Below are 24,706 nucleotides of genomic sequence, written 5' to 3'. Positions count from 1 at the left end.
AATTAAAGGTAATACTTTTATAACATTGACCTTCCTCCACAGGACACAAAATAATGAATTAAAAAATGACAATACAGTCAAGTTTAAATATGCAAACATTGAAACAAAAGGCCACAAGCATTAAAATGTTAACAATGAGTTGGGGGAAGTAGTGTGACCTGCAGTGAAGGACCGATACCCACAACGTCTGACTTTTTACTAATGCATAAGAAAAAGATAAACAACCCAGAAGAAAATTGATCACAACACATCAAAGAGTAAAACTAAAAATCAAGGTATGTGAAGATGCCCAATTTTATGGAAATCAGTGAAATAGCGTATTAATGTTCATTCTTTAGATTATAGACCCCTCCCCGCCATCACCGCTCCCAAATGCTGATGAGGGTGAAGAGACCAGGTACATTTGTAAACTCGGTCACAGAGCAGTGTCTTTCAAAATGGAAAAAATACATCCAGCGACCTAGCAAATCTGCTTATGGGACTAGCACAGAAATACTGGTGCCCAAAGATACATTTATAAAGAAAGTCAAGACAGCATTGTTCCACTAACGAAAAACTGAAAAATTTCATAAACATCTATCAATAGCATAAACTGCTCAATAATATATGGCCTATATTATCTATGAAATACCATCAAGTCATGAATGACACATATACTAATATGGAAAGGTTTCCTAGATGCTGTTTTCTGTGTGACCGAGAAGGCGGATGAGTATACACACACATGTTTGTAAATACACAGAAAAAACGTCTACAAGGATCTACACTAAAATTTCACCAGTGGTTACTGGTGAGAATGGGAACAAAACTGGGGAAGGAGTGAAGGGAGTTTTCATTTTTACTTGATAAAGTTTTTCCACTGTTTGAATGTTTATTCAGACTATATTACTTGTTCACATTAAAAACACATCTAAGAAAGAAATGACCTTCAATTCCCCTGCATCCTGTTTTCTTTTTACTTGTTTATCATGTACAACAGAAGAGAAAGAACCTCTTTTGGTATAAATGCTTTTTTTTCATAAAATGAGGACTTCCGCAAGAAGGCATTTTAAAAGTTTAATTATTTTTTGTTGTGATGTATTCTTTACATAATGCCATCAAGTGAAATGAGGTGACCAAATACCACAATTTCTAGGGAAACTACAAAAATGGGGCTGATGCTGTCACCACATCTCAGGAGTCAGGACTCAATGACACAAAAACATGCCATTTTCCCAGTTGCCTGGAGGTCCCAGCCAGCTCGATGTCACCCTAAATACCCGCCTCCTTATTATGATCCACTTTCCCAGAGACGTGTGACCACAGGTGTCAGATATTAGCATGAACTTTTCCTGACCCCAGAAGTGGAAGGGAGAAGAAGAGAGGACGCAGGCCTGGCTTGGTGTTGACCTGTGGTGGGTCTGGTGTAGATTAAGATAGGATGAAGCCTTCAAACAGAGTAAAGTCCTCCACATTCAGGATGTCTGAACGTGCTACGTGCGTCCACACACACACACAAAATAGATAAATACCATTAGGGAAAACAAAAGAGATATCACTAGAAGAAAGGGGAGTTTCTTCTGCATACCTGGCATTATAGCTACAGGAGCCGTATCTATGGAGCAAGGCAGGCCCCATGCCCTTCGGGGACGAGGTTCGCTAGGAAATTCTACTTTCATCGGTGACGTGCTCCCTGGCACAGGAGCCGCCGCAGAAACAGCAGCACCACGATGCATGGCTGCCCTCCAGAGGCTGTTTCTAGCTCAGGGGACCAGCACGTGTTTCCAGAAAGAATTCATGTGATTGTCTGTCCTGCCACGCTCTTTAACACCTCAATTTTTAAAGATTTGATTGGTATGCACATTTTTAGGAACACACCTGCTATATAGAGCAAAGTACATGAACCTGTGAGAGAGAAACATACGGAGCACCTATGAGTTGTGGGGGCCGGACTACAGGCTCACGCAGGGCTTATTAAAGTGAATGGTGCTGGGAGGAAAATGGTGGGATATCGTGAGCTTCTGTGGCACCAATAAACGCTGGTTTAAGTTATTGTACATGTTCTGAAGGCTGAGATTCTATCCTAAGTTATGTCTACTGTGAGTCCCAAGCAGACATGTATGTGTCCAACCGGCTCTCACCAGCATGTTCTGGGCACAAAACTTTAACTGAGTCTCTTCGAAAGCAGAGCCAGGGGTACTAGTGCTTGTCTTCTGGCCCAGAAAATAAAACCAAAAAGAAACCAAAATGTAGCTCTTTAGAATGATTCAGACTTCTTTGAAACAACAACAACAGCAGCAACTTAATTTTAGAAATGTTCATTAGATGATGTTATGCTAAACTGTATATTTTTAAAAATTTAATTGTGGTAAAATACATGTAACATAAAATTTATCATCATAATCACTTTTGATATGTTAAACCGAATTTTGTCTACCTACCTTGTAAACTGTCGACTTTCTTCGTGAACTTCCATTTCTGTGCTTTTAAATTCATTTAGTTCTTTCCTAATTGCTGCCTAAATAGGAAAAAAGTAGATAAACAGAGTTGTTACTTAGGTCACATATTTCCCCAGCATATACGCATCAACGAAGCAGGCGACCCCTAATTTCTCCGAGGTAAAGGTATGATGGATGTCATGTCACGCTAACTAAAACCAGCATAGGTTTCTTTCAAGGGTCATTGACAAGGTGGCGGAAGGGGGCTTTTCCTAAACTCACCCTGGGGTCTGATCTGAGTTACACTCACCCCCCGCCCTCGATGACCACAAGGATAGTGCAGGGCATGGGGCTGTCAGAGAAACAGTATCGTTTCCCTATGAAAGGTCTGCATTTCATACCACACACGGGGACGTGGGTCTGGTCGAGCTGCCACAGAGCTGCGGAGAAGGCAGCTGCCATCTACTCTTTAATGCTGAAAGTTAAGACCACTTCAGCACAGCACTGAAAAGCTACTCAAATGAAACAGAATGTCATTACCACGGACTATTTAACGGACACAGAGTCCAGGCCACCTGAAAGGTGGGGTTTAAAGAGGTGCTTGGGTTCTTCAGGTTGCAAAGCTGAGATACTCACCACAATGTTGACATTAGTTATCTACTGACCATAGTGGTTGGATCACAAACGGGTTTTGGTTTCAACTTTGTGCTTCTCTTTACATCCTAACTTTTCTACAAAGAATAGTGCCCTTGTGTGAATGTACATTTATTAATACAAGCAGCTCCGTGATGTCTTTGGAAAATGGACTCTTCAGCCACCACACAGAATGACTTTATAAACCACGGAGAATTACTTCAGTGACAGAAGAGAAGACCTACTTTGTGGTGGGAAAAGGCAGCCTCTCTCTGGCTTTCTCCTGTCACTGGCACTCTGCAACATACACGTTGTTCTCCCAGCGCCCCTTGCAGTGTGACAGCTGAATTCTGTCGGCACAGCTTCCCTCCTCCCCTCAAACATATTCCCCGGCCCCGACAGTTTCTAAGGGGAGCTTGTGGCTGGAAGGTAAAGGCAGGGATGATTTTTTGAAAAGCAATTCTTGCTACTGATTTTTGGAAGAGATGAAGCAAGCAGAGATATCTGTGGGCCTGAGTCCCCTGTGATAAGACTGTACCTCTGGCTGCCCAGGCAAGATCAAGAGCGAGGATACTTTGTTGTAATCACTGAAAATCTTGGTACCTAGAACCAGGAACTGAAATAGTGAAGATGCTCTGTACTCCTTGTCAATTCACATCTATCAAAACATCTTCCTTGAAATGAGGTATTCTAACATGGATGGTGGCAGAGAATCCTGTCTCTGTGTTCATTTAAAATTTATCCTCTGCACATTCACGGGTCAGTGGAAGGAGTGCAAAGGAGTCCACTTGGCATCGGAAGTCGCAGACTAGTCTAACCTGGGCCTCCAATAGCAGTGTGACCCTTAGCGGGTCACTTTACTCCAAACCTGCTGTCTCATCTGAAAAATGGGGGTGAGGATTCATCACAGTATTATGAGAATCAATTACGAAACTATTTGAAAGTGCCTTGTATGCTGTAAGTATTCAATAAAATGTCATTAATGTGATATTTTTAAAAATGAGTTAAATTTTAGTTTGTGATTGTGAGGAACAATTCTTTCACTTTCATCTATAGAGTCTACTCTGGGTAAGAAGATAATGTCACTGAGGGAACCGCAAGGACAGATAAGGCAAAGTCCTTATTCTCAACGGCAGGTTGGCTACCGACCTAAGAGTCTGGCAAAAATCTGTGAAAGCATTCTTTGAGAATCAATTGCGATGTGGAAGCTACAAGAAGAGTACTGTATAGTTTATTTTTAATTGTAAATTGTGTGCCACACATTCCTTATACTGATCACACAATTCACTTACGACCATATACCTAGATAGTCAATTCAGTATTTACGGGCATATCCCACCTGCTTGTCTGCAACGTGACCTTGCCATTCCCTCGTCAAGAGGTGGAGTTTATCTCTCCAGCCCTGGATCTGGGCGAGACCTGTAACTGCTTTAACAACAGAGCACAGAGCAGAGGTGAGGCTGTGCTGGTCCGGGATGTAGCCCTTCACTGGCCTAGCATCTCTTGTGCCCTCCTTCTTGCAGGCCAGCTGCCATGTAAAACAAATGTGCCCACCCTCAGGGAACCACACTGTGAGAAACCCAAGGCTGAAGCAGAGGTGCTGGAGGACGCCACGCCACACGGATATAGGAAGAGGCCGAAGAGCAATAAGGAACAGCAAGGCAATGACGAGCTAGTGGAGATGCCCTCTGGGAAGTGGATTCTGTAGCCCCAGGCACCACCTTACTCGATGCTACATGGATTGGCAATAAACCACTGAGCTGAGCCCTTCCCGAATTCCTACCTAAAACGATTATGAACAAAGCAATGGTTGTTTTAAGTCACCACGTTTTGCAGTGATTTGTCACAAAGCAGTTGATAATCCGAAAACTACTTCAAAACTTTCATCTCTCAAATGATGAAATGGAGATCAAGTCACTTCGTAGATACCGAATGGGCATTAAGGGACAAAGATGAGGCTCATGCACTTGCCTTCTTACTTCAAGTCCTCCGCTCTTTCCAAAAGAATGAGCGTCGGAGCCTAATGCATACAGGTAGTTGCCTCAGATCCCCCTGTTGTGTGTGCTAGTTTGTAATTAGACACAATGAGTCAGTTGCAGGCAATGAATGTGACGTGAAATTACAGGAACTGGCTGCTTGAAAAAAGTATGTCAGCAAGTTGTGACTGCAGCCAATTAGAGAAATACAATACTCATTTTAAAAAGTTCACTGAAGAATGACCATAGTTTTATTCCAAGAGTTACTTCTCTTACTATCTAAAGAGATTATTATGAGAGGGGGAAACATTTAATTAAGACCCTCTGCCTTAGTGAAACACATGTACAATAATCTTAACTGTCTTCTATGCAAAGAAGACCAGAGTTTAGGCCTAATAACTCTTTGTATTTGTGTGAATGGGACTGATTTGGTTGAATGATATGGGACAGAAAGAGGTAGGCTGATGCAGTGGGACTGAAGCCCGAATGGTGCAGGGTTGGACCAACCGTGGAAAGTAACTGAGCTGGAACTAGGTATTTCTAAGATTGAAACAAATCAAGCCCCTGGAGACAGCCCTGAGACCGAATATGTAGTATTTTTTGATACTATGAGAATTACAGTTTTTTCTGAGACTTAGTTGAAAGAACATCATTGATTTTACTAAAACGATCATAAATAAGTGAAGTCGTGGCTAAGCCACCAGAGTTCTTGCCTTGTCTGCAGGTGTCAGCCTGGCCCAGGGCTTGTCGGCCCGGCGATCGTAGTCGGGAGAATCGGTGACTTCCACATACTCGTTGAACCGCAGGATCCGTCGGGCCTGCAGCTCTGCCACTGTGGGTCTCAGGCTGAGCTGCAGCGAGTGGGGACAAAGCGCTAGTTCAGTAAACCATTTACAGTCTCACGGTGGCAAGTTTTCTACAGAGAACTTCGAAGTTATGGTTAAATAAGGTCACTTTCAGATATCAAAAGAAAAAAAAGGCAGAAGCATCTGGGGATTTTCTAATAAGAACTAGAAAGCAGCGTGCCCTAATTTTGAGACTATAAAAATCGTCATTGTTAGGTAGGTCACAGTCTTTGGCAACTGTCTGCATTATGCTGTTTTCTCCAACTTGCTTGGCATCGTGATAGAGGCGCCTGTCATCCCTGACACAGGAAACGCGAACAACGCAGACACAACAAAAATCCAGATATGGGATGGCTGGTTTGGGGTCGGAATTATCAAAACAAAAGCCCTGCAACTTGGAGACATGAGAAGAAAAATTCTGGTTCCTATTTTATTAAACCCGTATATTCAGAAATGCACAAAGTTATGACACAGACATGGTCCAGTGAAGGGTCTGCCTACAGGCACTCTGTCGTGAGAGGCTAGGCACCCAGGCCCAGACTTGGTATTTATGAGATCTTGGCCACAAAAGCTGATACACAGGAACAAGGAGCGGGGACATCCTGGAGAAGTGCACTCGGTGGGGTGCTTACTACTTAACAGCAGCTGCAACCTTTATGATGCTTCTAATAATGTGGATTCCTCCTGTGGTCTCTGTTAAATTTGAATTTATTTTTCTATGTAATCTACCCAGCCCTGTATGTATTTGCTTTCTTTTCTTGATCTTATTCTCAAGCCCCGAAGTAAGGCAGAGATTGTTCTGAGACTAAAGAAACATGGCCCCTTGGTCAACAGGCACCACCCATTCTCTGCTGTTGTGGTTAAAAACATCCCCTTCTCTGGGCCTGGGTTTCCTCTTGAGTAAAACCAGAGGCTGAACTCAGTCGATGCTCTAACCGTCAAGGCACTTAAAGACCCGCAGAAGGCCTGGGTCCACACCTTGAGCTGCTTCAGCTGGGATATGACAACTTCTGTCCCCTCTAGGCTCACAAAGCCCTGGTGGGCCATGGACAAAGGAAGGAATAATCTAAGTGGTTCTGTTATGCGCTCAGTTACTGTCTCATCTATACAGTTAGATTCTTACTGCCTCTCCAGGGCAGGTGGAGTTAGGGTGGTGGAAAAACCCTGTTTCTGGGGACTGTCCAGAAGCCAAGTGACCGATGGCCATGCAGGTCACAGATTCTCCATCCAGTTTTGCTCTTCAGGATCCTGTCAGTGACAGGGTAGCTCTTAGTGATATGGACTGTCCTATACCTACAACAGGGAGCTCTGAAGAGTGGAGGCTGGTGGGGACGGGAGTTAAGGACAGGCTCTGCTGCCTCCTGGAAGGACCCAAGTGCACGGAGAAGACTACATGCATGTCAGGGGTGAGCCTGGAGCAAGGAGGAGGGGATACTTCTTGTGTGTAGCTGGCACCTACTGATCACTGAATGCTAGAAGAGCCATCTCTAGAAATTCAGTTTACAGTCTTTCTCAGCTGGATAATTACTTGACATGTAGCTCATTGGAGAAAAAAAAAGAGGCGAATAAAGGATCTTTTCCCCTAAAAATCAAAACCAAAACCTCTCAAAACACAGTCTCTAACTTCTCCATGGGAATGGAGTGTTTCTTCAGCTGTCTCAGGATGCTTCTGCTAAAGCTCGCCGGCCGGCCCAGAGAGTTGTGGGCGATGTGACACACTTCATCGCAGACGTCATGCTTTACTCAGCCTGCCTTCTCCAGGGTGAGGGGGATGCCCAAACAGTCACCAAACAAAGCTTCATAATGAAATAGAAGCTCCAATAGTGCTTGATTTTTCAGAGGCTATTACTATTTTAACACTTACAGAAAAAAGCGATAGCCCTGGCATTAGACTTATATTTTGATAAATGGTGGAAGCAGCTGCCCGAGGTAAGTCATTTGACGATTTGGGTAGCAATGCAGTAGGCAGGCTGGGTGATGTGGATGAGGAAGTTCACTTAAAAAATTATTCACCCAACTCAGATATGGAATAGTGGCAAATCTTCAGCAGTAAGAAGATATTTATTCAATATTTCTAAGACTACATGGAGAGTGTGAGCTTTTAAAAAAACTAAACATTAAATTGTTAATAATGATTATCTCTAAATGGATGAAGTTTGTGTGTTTTTTCTTTTTTATTCCCTTCTGCACTTAAATTTTTTCACACAGATTATACGTCATTTTCATAATCATTAAATGCACCTTAAAACTTGTGATTGTTACCATCAAAATTAACATGCAATTATAAAGATAATCATATTGTATTTGTTGCATTGATTTTAATTTGTATGATCAGTTAGTGGGCTAACAGGAATAATTATTCCTAACTATCAGATTTACCTGTAGAGAGCTGATGTGCATTTAAAAAATGAAGCACATCTCAAAACACACACATCATTAATGGTCATAATCTCCTTACCTTTCTGCTGAGCCTGCGTTTAAGTTCCATTTTTGCTTCTTGTTCTTCCTCTTCATTCTTTTCTGTTTATTAATGGAAGGGGAGCATGGAGACTTAGTTACTATAAATGATTTTATAATCAGAAAAGTAGATCAAGTCAAAATTATTTGACTTTAACAGATACTGATCAAACACACCAACATTTTAAAAAACTTGTCAAAAGAATTTGCAGAAAGATCATTTATTTTTAAATACATAAAATTGCATTAATTTATGTATACACATATAGTATTTTTTTCTACAAGACTGGTTTATTTACTAATTGTAACCCTTTTTGCTTCTTGATTCCTTGTTCTATTCTGACAAAACCACAGGACTGTCCATATTCTGGTAAAAGTCTTTCACTGCTGATCATCTCAAGGGCTTACAAGCACAGATGATCAGAATTCAGATAAATATTTGCTTCTAGATCTGGCCTTCATGTGACAAATCTGAGACATATCAAAAAAACGAGTTAGAACAATGTGATGCATGTATGAGTTGCTGATTTCCAATCAAATCCAAGTAAAATGCTCAATTTGTTGCTTTGGTTTCCATAGAAGCGCAACGTTCTCACTGCTTTGGACTTCGCTTTTGGACCAGGATGTTCTGAATGGGATTACAGTGGAGATGGAGCTGTTGGTGGAGGTGATTTACCTTCTCATGACTTTGTCCAAAGCCTTCTCTCTTTCTAGTACTTCACCAAGTAGTATAATTTGATGGCCAGCTTAAATGAATGCTGTCCAATGGAGAGGGTTAAGAGAAAAATGTCCAGAACTTTTAAAGAAATAAACACTATTCAGGTTTTAATGGTTGCTTATTTGATGAACTTCTGTGGCTTGCGGTAGCTCATCATTTGTTCAATAAATGAGCACAGATTTTACTCATCGGGCTTTAATACTTACAAAAGATTATCTTTTAGAAAGTGCTATTATGAATTCTATTACAGAAAAAAAAAACGTGTAAAAGCTCAACTCCAAGGGTGAACAAGAAGTCTCCTCTCTGAAAATATAATTATATTTATTTTTAAAATTCAAATAGACTTCTTACCACTAAGACTATTTTATTGTTAATAAACTATTAGCATTCAATATTTACAACATCTGGATTTGTTGGTTGAACATGCTAAATCTCCATTAGTTTTCCTTATCTTGACAGGGAAAAGTTTCTGCATTCTTCTGAAATACTAATTTTAATTCATAAGAAAGAGAATGATTAGCCTGATTTTTTTTTTTGAGAGTGAACATAAACTGAAATCACCAGGCAAGACAAGAAACAACTAGTTAGTATGCTTTTATTAAGTGTCTGTCAAGTGTCAAACAAATTTGATTATAATTCAGATTTCTTCCTATGAAAATAAGGTTACCTTTAAGGTAACCTTAAAATACATCCTTAGGGTCCAATAACTACTTTTGGGGGGTTGGATAAGGCATAGGGGCTGCACAGTCCAAACACCAAACTTACAGTTGTCACTCCAACTAGGGTTTTACAAGATCAGGCCTCTAATGATATTAACAATAAAAAAATATAACTTTTAAAACATCTTAATCAATTATCCCTCTACAGCGATTATGCTATTTTTTAAAGGTACTTTTCAAAGACAAAAAATTGGATTTCTAATACAACTTAAAACTAATGCTCCAATTTTCACGAAATATGTAAAATGTCACTTCTTTGAAGGGAATATTAGAAAAATTTGCCTTATTTAAGCATATTACACATCTTTGTGACAGCCACTTAAGTTTTTTTTTTTAAGGCCAATTACAGTTAGGGGAGTTAAATAAACATGATTTCCCCACATGGGAATTCTTTTTTAACATCAGGAGCTGACTTCCTTACATTTCCCATCTTGGCAATTATGCTTCTAATGAAGTTGGAGGAAGAGGGTTAGAGGTGGAGGGAAGTCGGCGTGACTGTTCTTCGGAGTCTCATTCAATAGTCCCTATAAAATCTTTTACAAAGATTCAAGGTTAACCTTAAACTTAGTTTTAAAAAACTCACTGAGGTTTTTTAATGTTTCCTCCTTTTTTTTTTGGCTTTATTAGAGGGCTCATTACAAAGTAGGATGTAAACCCTTCTGGTTCCTTGAGACAGGCTGGAGGAACATTCATGAAGGAAGTGATGTGGCTCATTGACAAATCTCACCCTCAGTAGCTCTCACCAGAGAAGAGGAGGGCGGATATTTCAGAATAGCCACAGGAAGCATGTGCCATAAACACACCAGCAACACAGGAGGCTTAACAGGGTGGGCACCACAGGAAAGCTGCCTAGCTAGTGAGTGTTGCCTGGAGCATTTTGTGGATGACCTAAAGAACAAAGAAACACACTGAAACACCAGCCGCTGGAGTATTATATTCTTGAGGCATCAACTCAAATAAAATAGGTTTTAAAAGGCCATTTTTGTGGGTTTGTTTCTCTTTTGTCTCTTTTACATGTTTCCGTGTGGGTTTTTTAGCTATGGGCCTGTGACAGAGCAAGGTGATAAAGTAGATGGCAGTGGAAGAATATAGATGATAGATATAGGAGTGTTTGCTGTAAAATTCTTCCAACTTTTCTGCATGATTAAAACATTTCATATAAAATGTTATATGCATAACCCAATGGCCTATACATCTTCTATACATCGTCCTATACATCTTCTCCCTGTAGAAGATACAGCTGGAATTACAATCACAGCTACATGGCACAAGAGGATTTTTATCTTTTATCCCTACCCTGGAAAAGGTGCTCCATATATGTCACTTTTCCTGATAATATCAGCAAAAGTTGACCTTTTGAGCACTAAAACTTGCCTTCTATTTTAACAATTTTAAGGAACTGGTTCTAAAGTGTACTGCTAAATATAACTTTACATGTATTTTAAAGTGCTAGATGCACTAAAATAGGAAAGAAATAAATAAAATAGTTTGTGATACCGGGAATGACACTAGGACATAAAATTTGTCCTGTGTTGCCAATTAGAGCTATCAGCATTAACTGTCATCTGACTTACATTTATTGAACTAGCGATGGACTTGAATTGGAGAACTACTGAACATTTTATTCTGTGAACCGGTTCCCAAATTTGTCAAGAAAAGATGACCTAGTTATAGTAAGTGTCCTTAAAAACCACACCATGTCACACAAAGACTTCTCTCCCAATAGACGGTCATACACTGCTTTGGAACAAAAGCTGGCAATGAGACATACAGACAAATGGAAGAACCGAGAGGCAAGCAGGGGCAATAAAGTGCCCTAGCTGTGCTCTGGATGACCTCCACCAGGTCTCCTTTCTGCTTCACTTGGCCATACAATACGATGTCAGGAGATCTTCAGCCAGTTATCGGCCTCTCCAGACTGCAAATGTGTCTTTTGTTTCCAGAAAAAGCATGCTTAAACAAACTAAAAAGGAAGTAAATAAGGGCTGAAGTCAAATCTGAAGTTGACTTTGGCATTTCACTCTTTCCCGAACCTCCAGGAAAATGGGAGATAAAAGCCAGCACAGCACTTAAGATCAATGTGCGATGAATTTCTAGATCCATAATACGGTTCCTTAAATAACCAAACACCAACGTGGTTTGGCGCTATTTGTCCCACAGGAGCAAGAAAAAATTACCCAGAATCCGCTCTTCCTTTCTGTCTAGGTACTGCATGAGGCATCCAATAAAAATAATCTGTGTTTTAGGAGCTCATGATCTGCATTTGAGCTTACATAAAAGTTAATTCAAATATTTTCCGGGAACCTATTATCTGAGCCTTTTTGGTTGGGTTTTGTTAATTAGATGTTGCTTCCATCATCTTTCAGAAAGCTAAAACATTTTTTTTCTTTTCTAGCCATGCCGTTTTCCCTCTTCAAACTGGCTCTTGTGTACATTGATGGTCACTTAAGTCCTTTCCTGGGTTCTCTCCCAGCGATACTCACAAACAGCCAAATTTTTCCTTTAAAAAAATTCCAAGGAAAAAAATCCCATACACGGGCAATTCCTCTCTTCAGTCCTCGTTATTGAATTGTTTTAGTGATTGTAACTGGGGTATGACTATGCTATTAAAACCCTCTCTCCTTCAGGCCTGGTTGAAGGAGATTTACTGCATGCCAGTGGCTCATTACTATTGTGTTGCTATCTGGAGTTCTGCCTATTCCTGCTTTCTGATATTTCATACAACAAAAGGCTCTCTTGAAACTGGGTTAGTAATAGATAAAACTACAGTAGCCCAATTTAAAAAACCCATTACTTAACTCACGGTAGTTAGTAACCACAGGGATACACTACAACACAACAAACTGTGCTTCCACTCATTTTATAGCTTTAACATAGGAACCTTAATAATTTAAATATGACTGGACTGGTGAGTGAGAAGTCAAGTCAAACAAAATAGAGGGAAAAATCAAATGGGAAACTGAAGTTGGAAAATGAATGGAGAACTCCATAATGGCTGAGAAATTATAAATAACTCAAGAGGGAAATAGTTATCATAACAAAGAAAAATGAAATGGATTAAAAATTGCTTTTACTACGATTCTGTTTTAAATTGAGTCATTTGTTAAACCTGGCAACAGATTCTATTATTATTAATAATATAGGAATGTTTGGTTCATTTCCTTGTAGAGTCTCTGGCCTTTTCTTTGACATGCATTTGCAAGCCAACTGGAGCATTTTCTTTTATTTAGTAGTCAGGTGAAAGAATACATGGAATATGTTTCATCTTTCTTAAAAACAATTGTCACAACCGTGACTCTGGTCTGGGGGATATCAGGCTCACAGCCATAAAATGAAATACAAACTTCAAGAAACTATTTTTAAAATTATATAAATAGTGACACGTAAATGTGATATGAATGGGCCATTTCAATCACTTGTGAATAAATACACTAAGGTTTCCTACTGATAAATGGATTGTCTCTGGAAGCAGCTGGTTAATGGTCAGACAAGGAATCACTGCCGAGCACTGGATACTCACGTTTTAGGATATTTCTCTGCTCTAATTCTTCAGTCGTGGGCCTCTGGCTGAGTCTCCTATGATGACAAAAAGGATATACTGCAGGTTACGAACAAGACCCCCTTAGCAGGAGACTCAAAATAAAACAACAAAGAAAGCTACATTTTTTCATTTTTTGAGGAACAAAAATCAATTTTTACATTTACAAAAGTGTCCTTTCTGTTAATATGGAGACTAGGGAGCGTGGCTGAGACTTAACTATACCCCACCATCCATCGTCCCTCTTCCTGTCAGAAACGGAACCCCCTGAGCTTTGGCGGTAGCTCTCGCCACCTCCAAATTCCACAGTGACAGCTGCCTCCTGAGCAGCAAGGTGTTGCTGTATGACCAAGGTCTTGCAATGGGATGTGAGCAGAAATGAGGTTTGTACTTTCTACTTTTTGCCTTTAAAATGACTGTGTGTGTGTGTGTTCCTTTCTCTACCTTTCCTTCTTCCACAGGCCAGAAATGAAATGTGGTCAGTGAGCCAGCTTGGCTGATGTAGATGAGAATATCCATGGGGATGGAAGAGCAACAAGACAGAAGAAACCTGGGTACCTGGCTGACTGCAAGAGGTGATTCTCCCCAGCCATGCTGGACAGCCCACCTACCTCTGGGCTGTCATGTAAAAACGAAAGGAACATGTGGAAGTGCCTTGTTTGGACCACTGCATGTTTTGGTCTCTGTTAAAACAGCTTAGCCTTTTCCTAATTCACATACAGTCATTCAGATCTAAAAAAGCCTGCTGCTTGAGTTCATATCAGCTTGGGAGACGATCAATCTACACTGAATAGCGTTTTAAGTGAAATACTGCCTTTGTGATCTGAAATTAATTTCTAGCATGGTTATCTCGATATATGTAGGTCCTTCCCATCTGCCTTTAAGACAAGCCAGGCTCCTCTGTGCTTATTAGCTATCTGTACATAAGAGCTGAATGTCCTATGAACCCTTCCTACTTTGTTCTTGGTCTTATTTCCACTATGAATTTGTTTATCACCAATAAAAACCTCCTCTGGATGTAGACTGAGTTTGTGCAAATCAAACTAATAATATACATGAAAGGCAATTTTAAAAAAGATACTATCAATTCTAAATTTTTATGGCTATGACAGAAATGATAGGAAGAATTGAAATCAATAACATTTTAAATATCTCATTAAAATTTTTCTTAAAGTTTAATCTTCATCAGAGCACCTTTGAAATTAACTTAAGAAATTGAGAGCACAAAAACCCAGTGACCATCCCTGCCAGCCAGACGCTGTGCCACCCGTGTACCCCTGTATCCTGTACAAACACCCCGTCCTATGCCACCCCCCAAACACTTCACCCTCCCTTTGTAGTAGAGATTCCTCCCTCTAGAATGATCTTCTCTTCTCCAACGACTGATATAGCTGATTAAAATGGTACCTTGAAGGTGGGTGTTTGATTTCTCCTGAAAGTGAGAAGGGAAGACTGCTGGATCTTTGCCTCGACACAACGGCCACATAAATCCCACTCTGGTCTTCCAGAATGTCCCCTTCTCCCAATCTGTGCACCCCGTTTTGAGAGAAATCAGAACAATACCTGATACTGAAACATGTTTGAACTGGTCACAAAAATGAGCGCTTCAGCACTCATTTCTATTAAAGCTGCCAGTTAAACGGACTTCCAACTTCACTAGAGACAAAAGTAGAAATTGTACAAGAGCTGGAGGCAGGAAGAGAAGTCAGATGTCCATTACTGGAAGTTAAAAGAGGGAAGTTTTGATATCAGGGCTGGGGTTACCTGACTGGGACGGAGCTTACCAGTAAAGCTAACTACTACTTTCCAGTCTCCTGGCCCGCGGGACAGAACTGCCTGGAAATCACAGGAGTGCTAGCTTGTCCCTGAACCAGGCCTGCCTCCCGTTCTGGTGAAGACCTTTCAGTAGAACGCGGCCACACTCGTTTGTTTGTGTATTGCTTATGGATGCTTTCGTTGAGTCCCTGCAACAGAGGCCTTCTGGCCAGCAAAGCCTAAAATAATTAGGAACTGGTCCTTTATAGAAAAAGTTTGTCAACACTTGCATCAGGCCTTGGCAACCTCAAAGCCACTGACTAGTGGGTGGAAGGGCGGGGTCTTTGAGTGGTTCCCCCTCCAGGACCAACTTTAAAAGACCCGATAGGCCATGTGTGCCCTTGCACACGAAATTCACAATGACCTCAGGTTGGAAACTACAGGAGGGGGGAAAGTATGCATTGGTGGGTACTGGACGGGAACTTCAGCAACTACCTGACTAGCTTGGTTCCAATTTGTTGTCGGATTTCCTGCCTCTCTTCTTCAGAGGTACGTTGCAAGATGTTCTTGTCCTCTAGTTCTTTTTTGGATGGTCTGTTGCCAAGTTTGATAGCGAGAGTATCCCGTCGTCGGATTTTACTTGCCAGAGCACCTGAGGATTAGAAATGGCAGAAATGCAGAGAAAGAGGTTTTTAGCAAGTTGCACTCAGGTTACTGGTGGCATGAACTTTAAACCGAGTCCCGGGCCAAATTCTTTGTCCATGTGCGCTCCGGGAATTTTAATTAGCCTAAGGGGGAAAATAGTTTTGAGTTGGCTATAGTTCATCTTGAAATACTGAAGAACTATTTAAAATGTTCTGAAAAACGTTGGGGCACCATAGAAAACTTGGAAGTATCACCATGTCATTTGGAAAGTGATATTTGAAGTTTATTTTGCTGAGATGGCACATCATGGAAACTACTGATTGCACAACACCTTTTCTTTCTTTTCCAAGTCTTAAACACGTAGCCCCTTTACTTCCTGTCTTCCCTTTTCCTCTAATCAGAAGCCACTGGCAAAAGTCTACCTTTGATACTCAAGTTTTAATCCTAAATTACCCAGAGATCCCCAACATCTCCAGAGATGACAATTAATGCCCTTATGGATGATAATTTTTGGTGCTGTTCAGTAGAAACTGAAAGACATTTGACAAACTGATGTTTAATCATTAATATGCTACTACCTTTTCGGAATCTATAAATTTAACTCTATAGTGAATCTTTCCAAAGTCATCCTTCTTAGAAGACTAAAAAAAAAAAGCACTTTCTAGTGTTTTTTACTCATAAATGGTTGGCTTTATCTTCTTTACTACCATTCCTTACTAGAATGCATACTGTCTTACTTACTGTGGAAGAGTGTTTTTAATTCTTAAAAGGTATTTGTCATTTTTGACTCATTCCTCCCTCCTCTCTCTTTAAACCCCAGTATAAAAATAAGGAAAACTCTCAAAACATTTCCAATGAGTAATCCAGGGAATCTGGCACTGATGCTTTTTACTCAAGAAAAGTCCCAGGGAAGGGCTGTCTTTGACCATTCTGAGAGAGGCCTCTGTTATTAGAAAGCCTTGCCTCTCACTACCCACAGAATCATCATTTGCAAAGGCCTGTCACCAAAAGCTACGCCTTGGGATCACACATTTCTAATGTGAGTAAGGAATATGAGGGGAAAGAGAACATCACAAGTCTGGCAGCCAACGGGACTTTTGTTCTTTACAAAGCCCAGCTGCTTCTATCCACCTTCCACTTCCCTCCCTGCCTCCTGAAAAAAAGTCTTACTTTCCCCACTGCCGTCCTCGTCTTCATCCTCTTCGTCATCGTCGTCGTCGGTGTACAGGACAGGCCCATCGGAGTCCGAGTCGCTGGCCCGGCACTCCCTGTGGCTCTCATCCTCTGGGGCATGGAAGGGTTCTGAAGACTCTCCCATCATCCCAGGGGCCAGCAGCTGGTCTTTGGTTGTGAAACTGTTAAAGGCACAGATACACAGGGATGGCGTGAAGCTCAGAGCAACCTTGGGGATGCGGCCCAGACCATGAGAAGGAGTTCTGGTTTTAAGCGCATCCTTCAGGCTGGTGAAAGGAAAAAAAGTAGACATAGGATAGCTGAGTCACGGAAATGGAAGACCAGTATGTGTTACTTGATTCTCTAAGTTTTAGATTCTTCACCCGTAAAATGAAAAGGATTGACTAGGTGGTATCTGATGTAGTCAGTACACAAATATGGTAAAACTATTATTTTGCAAGTTAATTTTTCCACAGCAATGGGGGTTCAGAAAGAAAGATGGGCCCTGGATGCTCCCGAAGAGCTGATTTAGCATGTCCTTTTGCTTTGACCTCTAACTCCTACTTATCCTTCCAGGCTCAGTGAAAGCCTCGGCTCCGCCAGGAGTCTGTCACTGGCCTTCAGACCAGTTCCCTGCCCTTCCTGCCTGCTCCCATGGCGACCTGGAGACAACCCCGCTGGAGCAGCGGGCACACTGCATCTCGGCCTCCATCTACTCGTCTTCCCAGCCCACAAAGTTCCTGGACAAGTAAGACTCATGTTGTTTTGCAGCCCAACACCTAGAAGCGTAGCGACACGGAAAAGTACAACTTCTTTAGTGGGGATGCGAGTTAACCCTCTTTTCACCACGGCCAGTGTGTCAACAGTAAAATAATCATGTGCCCCTCTGTGCTTAGCTCTCCATTTACAAACCTACTGCCACAGGCCCAGATTAATAACAGGAGGTGGAAAGGGTGGAAGTTAAATGGACTCTCTAGAAGAAGGTTATGTGTAAGGACGCAATCATTTTGTATTATTCAGCTTGGTAAGAGCCTCTGGTGTAAAGTACATACGTACAATGGGATATTACGTGGCCCTAAGTAAGAATGGAATCTTAGCATTTGCGACAAGATGGATGGACCTAGAGGGTATTATGTTAAATAAAATAAGTCAGTCAGCGAAAGACAAATACCGTATGGTTCCACTTACATGTGGAATCTAAAAAACAAAACAAATGAACAAACCAAAGAGAAACAGACTCATAGCTACAGAGAACAAACAGGGTTGCCAGAGGGGAGAGGTTGGGGGAAACCGGTAAAAAGATGAAGGAATGAGGAAGTACAAACTGGTAGTTACAGAATAGTCACGGGGATGTAAAGTGCAGCGCAGGGAACCTAGTCAATACCATTGTAATAACTGTGTGCGGGGCCAGGTGGGCACTTGAACTATGAGGGGACCGCTTTGTAAAGTGTATGGCTGTCTCACCGCCTTGCTGTACACCCGACACTAATACAATATGAATGTCAACTGCAGCTGAAAAGTAAAATTTAAAAATTGATATAAAGTTACTATAAATATACAAAGCTTGCAACTTTTCATAGACTAGTATAAAATATATACTTTACATAAAAACTGTCATATAGAAAACAATGTAATCTTCATTTTGAGATACAAAAGATCCTCAAACTGCTCTCTGATATAAACAGAAGAATCCAAATTTGGATGCCACAATTCTGGAAGACCAGTTAGCGCAAAACATGTGCTTGCTGTTCTCACTAACTAAGAAATACTAAACCGGTTCTTTGTATAATTAAAACAGCCACTTTGTCAGAATCCAAGGTATTGAAAATTCTTGGGGCCCAAGTGCTTTCAAAATTCCCTATTTTTCACTTCAGAAAAATCCTACAACCAGAATACTTGTTTTCAGAGGGGAAAACATAAAATTTCATTTTATTGTGTACAATATCCACAGCATACCACTGAACACGTTAGCCATGCGGAGGGCACAGTTCAGCGGCACCGTGCACACTCACACTGTTGTGCTGCCAGGGCCGCCGTCCGTCTCCAGAGCTTGCGCGTCTTCCCAAACTGGAACTCTGTGCCCGTGAGTGGTACCCTCCTACTCCTCCCCGCCCGGCCCCTGGCAGCTACTGTTCTACTTTCTGTCTCCATGAATTTCACTATTCCAGGTGCTTCATATAACTGAAATTGTACATTTGTCCCTTCATGTCTGACCTATTTCACTTAGTGTATCTTCAAGGCTCATCCATGCTGTAGCGCGTGCCAGAATTCCCTTCCTTTTTAAGGCTGTTACTCCACTGAATGTACGTGCCACATTGTATTCGTCCGTGTATCAGTCGATGAACATTTGGTTTGTTTCTACCTTTTGGTTATTGTGAATAATGTTGTGATGAACATTGCTACAGAGATCTATTTGAGTTCCTGCTTTCAATTGTTTTGGCAATATACATAGAAGGGGAATTACGGGACCACATGGTAATTCTATGTTTAATTTTATGAGGAACCCCCATAGTGTTTCTATAGTGTGACCTCGTTTTTAAATGAGAGAAGATCAATTTTAGGGGAAAACTTTCCCACAGTCTGGATTTCTAGTCGATTGCCACTGGAGGCCATTCTTGTTTGCCACTGTGGCCGACCACAGCACATTTAGAAGATGTGCCAATTAATAACACATTCTGAAGAGCAGAGCAAAGATGCTTCAGGGGTGACCCCTGGTATCTGTTCATGCCATGACTCACCAATTTATTATGTTATCAATGATTATTTTAACCTCACTTTTATAATGTTTTACAGTTTTCAAAGACTTCTGCGTACATTTACGACTTACAACTGTCTTATACTGTAAGGATGGCAATGAATGAGTCAATTTCCCAACCATGGAAGCGAGTCCAGGCTGGAAGCCAGACTTAAGTCTCTTAGTCTACCTATTACATGTTACGCTATATTTGGTTTATACTTAATATTCTAAGTTACATGGATATTATGTTATGGGTTATATTTAATATTAAATATTATGCTTCAAATTTATATCAATGAACTTATGGCTTGGCTCTTGTACTTCCCGAAGGTTCCTGGGCACATTGGACAATACAATGCGCTCCACCAATGTTTTTAGGATGGATTACAAAGATTCAAGTTCCTTTTGAATATGGGCTCCAGATGGGCTCGTTAGCTTCTGCCTTCAATTATACGAGACGTACACGTTACCGACGAAGCTGCCAGTGAACAGAAACCTACCAAATAGTTACTACCCTGTAATATGTGAGCAGAGGCAGATATTTTTACACATGGCCATGTGTCTTCTTTAAAGTCCTGATATTGGGATCCCAAACAGAAGCCTCTTCAAAAGATGACAGGATTTTCACACATTCGTTGACTAAACATAACTGGGGGAAAGTTCTTAAGTAAAACAAGTGACTGAGAGCCAGAAATTCTAATTCCGACATCCACTTAAAAAACAGGAGAAAGAATTTGGATGGAAATTTGAGAGACTACTTATTTCAGGCTCATTAACTCAAGAGCAAACATCCCTGTGGGATGAGCTGTAATTTAACTTCTTTATTTTGAAGAATACACAGAGAAGAAAATTTCTATACTCTCTTCTAGGAAGCATGCTAGTTACCCTGAGTGACAAGAAAGTCTATTATAAAAACCTCGATGTCTAATTATGTCCTAAGTGTGCTCTCTCTGATCACAGTCCCCGTGGAAATGGAGAACAGATGCTTGGCTCTCTTGTCTGATGGCCCTGCAAACACTTGGGCTGAAGACTGGTATTAGGCCCCCGGCACGGTGCTTAGCACAATACAGTGTCATCCCTATATGTCCGTGGAAGTGGATGGTCAGATCACCTTCGGATGCTGGCTCCCTCAGTGCTTAAGACTATTTAAGGAATCACTTCACATGCTGACCTTTGTTCTCCAGTATATTGAAAAATAAACCCATCTACTCAAGCTATTTCCCTAAATACAGGCCTATGTTGAATATTTTTACTTCCTGGTCACGTCAGACATTATTTTGGTAAGAAATAATGTTAACTAACACGTCTTGCTCACTTTAGTATCTCTGGTGCTTGGTAGACTGCCCAGCACACAGAAAGCAAGCAAAAATCTAAGCTGAAAGAGTGTCTGCATAGGTCTGAAGGTTGGAATTGATTGCAATGCTGGAAAACACTCACTCTAAGTAAATGAAAATACTGGCTAAGTGTTGGAAGTGTTAGGGATACCCTAACCATTCATCTCAATATCATGTTTTCCCATAGCATTTGTTATGTCAAGCAAATAAAGTAATTTGCAATTTAACATCATTTGTCATTCTTTGGCTTTCCTTCAAATGATGGTACTCCAGATGATAAAAACAAACAAAGCAAAAAAAAAAAAAAGAAGCAAGAAATGAACACACACAAAAAATAGCAGAAATGGAAGCAATTACTTTGGAAACTTACACAACTCCTTAGGGCGTGAAATGTGGTGTGCAGCTCTGGATCTGCCCTGACTGCCTAGGTAATTGGGTATACTCTCTTACTCCTCCCAGCTCCAGTTTTCTCACCCACTAAACAGACATAATTCAGGGAAGGCTTCTATGAATTAAATAACCGGTAGTTTCTGATATTAAATAAGCATTCAATAAATGAAGCTTATTGTTATCGGTAATTGAATCAAGTTCATATTTTAGTCTATTAATCCAAAGCAACTTAAATGAACACAAATTTTTTAACATGACTCAGATTACTTGTTTTTGAAAGAGGAAATAGTAAATTAAATGATGTGAAGAGGGAATTTGATTTTATTCTTAGAAACAAGAGAGGCCGGATTTAAGAGGGCGAAGCCTTGCCTGCACAGAACTGGTTATGGCGTCCATCCTGTGACGGCCCTCCCTCCACACCTGTGAACAGGGCGGCTAATGTGGCTTACTTACCTTTCAGTAGAAAATAGACAGTGTGCAGGAGTCTGCAATTAGATGCAGTGAACGGAGGAGAAGGAAAACCTGGGGATCCACTGGAATGGATTGGGCTTGGGCACTAGATGACGGCATGCCTGTGGCATACCAGCTTCCTACTGGTTGTTGGGGATAGAACGGCAAATATGACATGTTGGTTAATTCCGTCCCGCAGGCAGGAGAAAAGGCTCTCACAGCAGAGTAGATGTAATAAATATTTCTGTCTGCATGAGCATCCATAGGCTTCACAGAGAAGGTAACATTTAAGTTGGGTAGGGGATTAAGGAAGTAAGAAATGAAGCCACTCTGAAGTTGGAGGAAGAGGAGTTGGAATTTGATACAGTTCTTTCCTGATTATTTTCTTGGAGAAGGAGAAGGTTAAACAATTTGTTGAAATGAAGGGAAGCAGGAGTGGGTGAGCAACCTGCATAAGTGGTCAGGATTTAAAATAACCACTGCAAGGAAAGAGAAGGGAACTATTTAGGGAAAAGAGAAAGGACTGTGGAGCAGCAATGAGGCAGGCTCTAAATGCACCTGGAAGGCACAGATCTGAAGTGTATGTGTGAGTAAGACCAATGTCACTGTATCCAGCAACCCGTGGCACTCCAGGGGCAGGGTATGAAAAACCAATGGCTGGGTGACATGTGTGTGGATCTAACAATCACTAGGTTAAATTGGGAAAGAAAACGAAGTAGTTTCCTTCATTTCCAACAGAATGGCCTAGTGGTCTTTAGCGCTCAGCCGCACATGGAATACAGTCGGAACGTGGGGTTTGGGCCCCGACTCACCATTGTGCATTTTCTCGGCTAACATGTAAGCCAGTGCCTGAGTGGACAGTGGTTCTGTTTGTTGGCTCTTCAGTCCAGAGAAGCTGACTTGGGTCTAAGGCAGGGACGGGCAGGTCGGCTGCATTGCTGACCAGGACAACCGGAGCATCAGAGGCAAAAACGCACTGTTCCTCCAGAACAAGGTGAGGCGCGGGGGGAAGAGGCGGAGGAGCCACGGGGGGTGGAGGGACTGCAGACTTGGCTTTGCCTGTGGTCAGCTCCTCGGTCCCAGGGACAGTCTGCTCAGTCTCCACCTTGGTCTCTGAAGGCTCTCCTTTAAGGTTGGGCGTACCAGATGTGGTCGCATCTGAGGATGGTTGAGACGTTGGCGGCTTGCCAGTTTTTTTCTTGCCCTTTGTGATTCCCATGGTCCCTGTTTTGCTAGAAACTGTCTCCTTTGAAGTTTTTCGACAAGATGAGGTGGAGGAAGTAGATGGTGAAGCTGAGGCTTTGGAGCCAGTTGTTTTTTTCGAATGAGAGGAACCAGCTAAAATAGAGAGAGTTTGCATTAAAAGTCAAAGAACATGACAACTTTCAGGCTAAACTACCCAATTGAAATTGTCAATGACAATGTTCCCTTTAACATTTTTAAACTTGTTGAATAAGTGAACAAAATAAAACAGGCCAATAATAATAACGGCTTTGTTTTCTGCCCCCTCCCTGCCTCCAATCCAGGAGGGAGTGTGTGATATTTGAGGCAAAACCAGAAGGGACAAGAGTCCTCTGTCTTCTCCCTCCTCTAGGCTTTACCTGGGCCAGCCAAAGGGAAACCCTCAGCTCCTTGTCCTACGGGTCACCTGAAAAAAGCCCCCGCATGCGCCAAAGCAGGGCCATTATCGTATGTACAGGACAGTGAGTCCAACGGGATAGTGCCTGGGGACAGTACAAGGTTGAGCTCCTCACAAGTTATACGTGTTCTACGGTGTCTTCTGGGACACAGCGTGGCCCACATTCAGCGAGGCTGGGTAGGTACCCCCAGCTCCTCTCCGGGCCAAAAGCAAGCGTACTCATCTTACTGCTAAGAGCGCGAGCTCTAACCCAGCTCTCAGCATGGCTCCTGGGGGAAGCCCACCAAACCTGCCCATACCTCCACCCACCAGCCCGTACCTCCACCGGCAGTGGGTGGGGCAGACTGCAAAGGAAAGACAAGTCCCTGCAAAATATCACAAGGCAGACAAATTTCTTTTGTACAAAAAAGTGTCTAAGTGGTACTATCTGACTAATCTGAAGGAAAGGAGTATCACTGTCAGATCTTCTGACAACTGCTTGAGTCCCTTCAGGGGCATCATCAGTGGCGTGTTCGCCTGCTTCCGGAGAGGCTGCCTTTAACCAAACACTGGTTAGCTGGCCTTTTCTTTGTATCATCTCGGGAAGTACATTTAAACTCCATTGAGAACACATGCAGGTTTCACGACCTTTATGACATATACTTTTCTCCTAATTGCTTTTTCTGATGTAATGTTGTATGTTCCTTTTTTCTTTTTTTTGTCCATGAGGGGCACACCGTCCTCCACAGAGCCATCAGAAAATATCTTGTTGGTACTGTGAAGCCAATCTGCATTGCATACACATGTTATTGTAACTTACCTCTGATCATAACCTTAATGAAGTCAACTGGGAGGGGCAAGAGATGAAGAACAAAGAGAGGACTAGACAGCAGCTGCAAGACTTCACCAACTCGGGGACACTGCAAGAAGCCAGTCTCACTAGGTGACACGGTCCAGGCTTAAAAAAATCTCTATGGTGTGGGGCTCTATTATTTTATATATACACAGTCAGTAACCAGAATGACCTCCTCCACGTCTGGGCCTGTTAATGCTATTTTTTCCATAGTTAGTTCTTTATAGACTCCGGTTCTAGGAACAGGCTGCCGGTAGCCAGCCACCCCGGGGTGAATACTCCTTTTTTGAAGTTAATCTTCCCTTGCTTACATGACAAACATATTAAGCAGTCTCCTACAATGTAAGTCCATTCTACATTTATCTTCCACAACCAAGATGCTAAGGATTGGATGTCTAAACAGGTTTAATTATTTTCTCAGGGAAATTAAACACAATCTCTTCCACAT

At 41.6% G+C, this 24,706-nt stretch overlaps 1 protein-coding gene across 5 annotated transcripts in view; it reads right to left on the bottom strand.

Moving 5' to 3' along the window:
- PHACTR2 (phosphatase and actin regulator 2) overlaps positions 1-24,706 on the bottom strand; it is a 218,507-nt gene that overhangs the window by 14,921 nt on the left and 178,880 nt on the right. For 3 of the 5 annotated variants that reach the window (XM_053913608.2, XM_053913610.2, XM_024551932.3), the window contains 7 exons: positions 22,600-23,125; positions 16,874-17,058; positions 15,554-15,710; positions 13,286-13,341; positions 8,330-8,391; positions 5,740-5,877; positions 2,421-2,497 (listed from right to left, as the gene is read on the bottom strand). In XM_053913608.2, the coding sequence (XP_053769583.1) occupies positions 2,421-2,497; positions 5,740-5,877; positions 8,330-8,391; positions 13,286-13,341; positions 15,554-15,710; positions 16,874-17,058; positions 22,600-23,125 (1,201 nt within the window). Of the gene's footprint in view, positions 1-2,416; positions 2,498-5,739; positions 5,878-8,329; positions 8,392-13,285; positions 13,342-15,553; positions 15,711-16,873; positions 17,059-22,599; positions 23,126-24,706 lie in introns of those variants that run through there. The other 2 variants (XM_053913609.2, XM_053913611.2) reach the window with 1 other exon arrangement.

The sequence above is a fragment of the Desmodus rotundus genome, chromosome 11 (assembly GCF_022682495.2).
Source record: "Desmodus rotundus isolate HL8 chromosome 11, HLdesRot8A.1, whole genome shotgun sequence".
Classification (NCBI taxonomy): Eukaryota; Metazoa; Chordata; class Mammalia; order Chiroptera; family Phyllostomidae; genus Desmodus; species Desmodus rotundus.
This window is presented reverse-complemented; position numbering and strand designations above follow the sequence as displayed.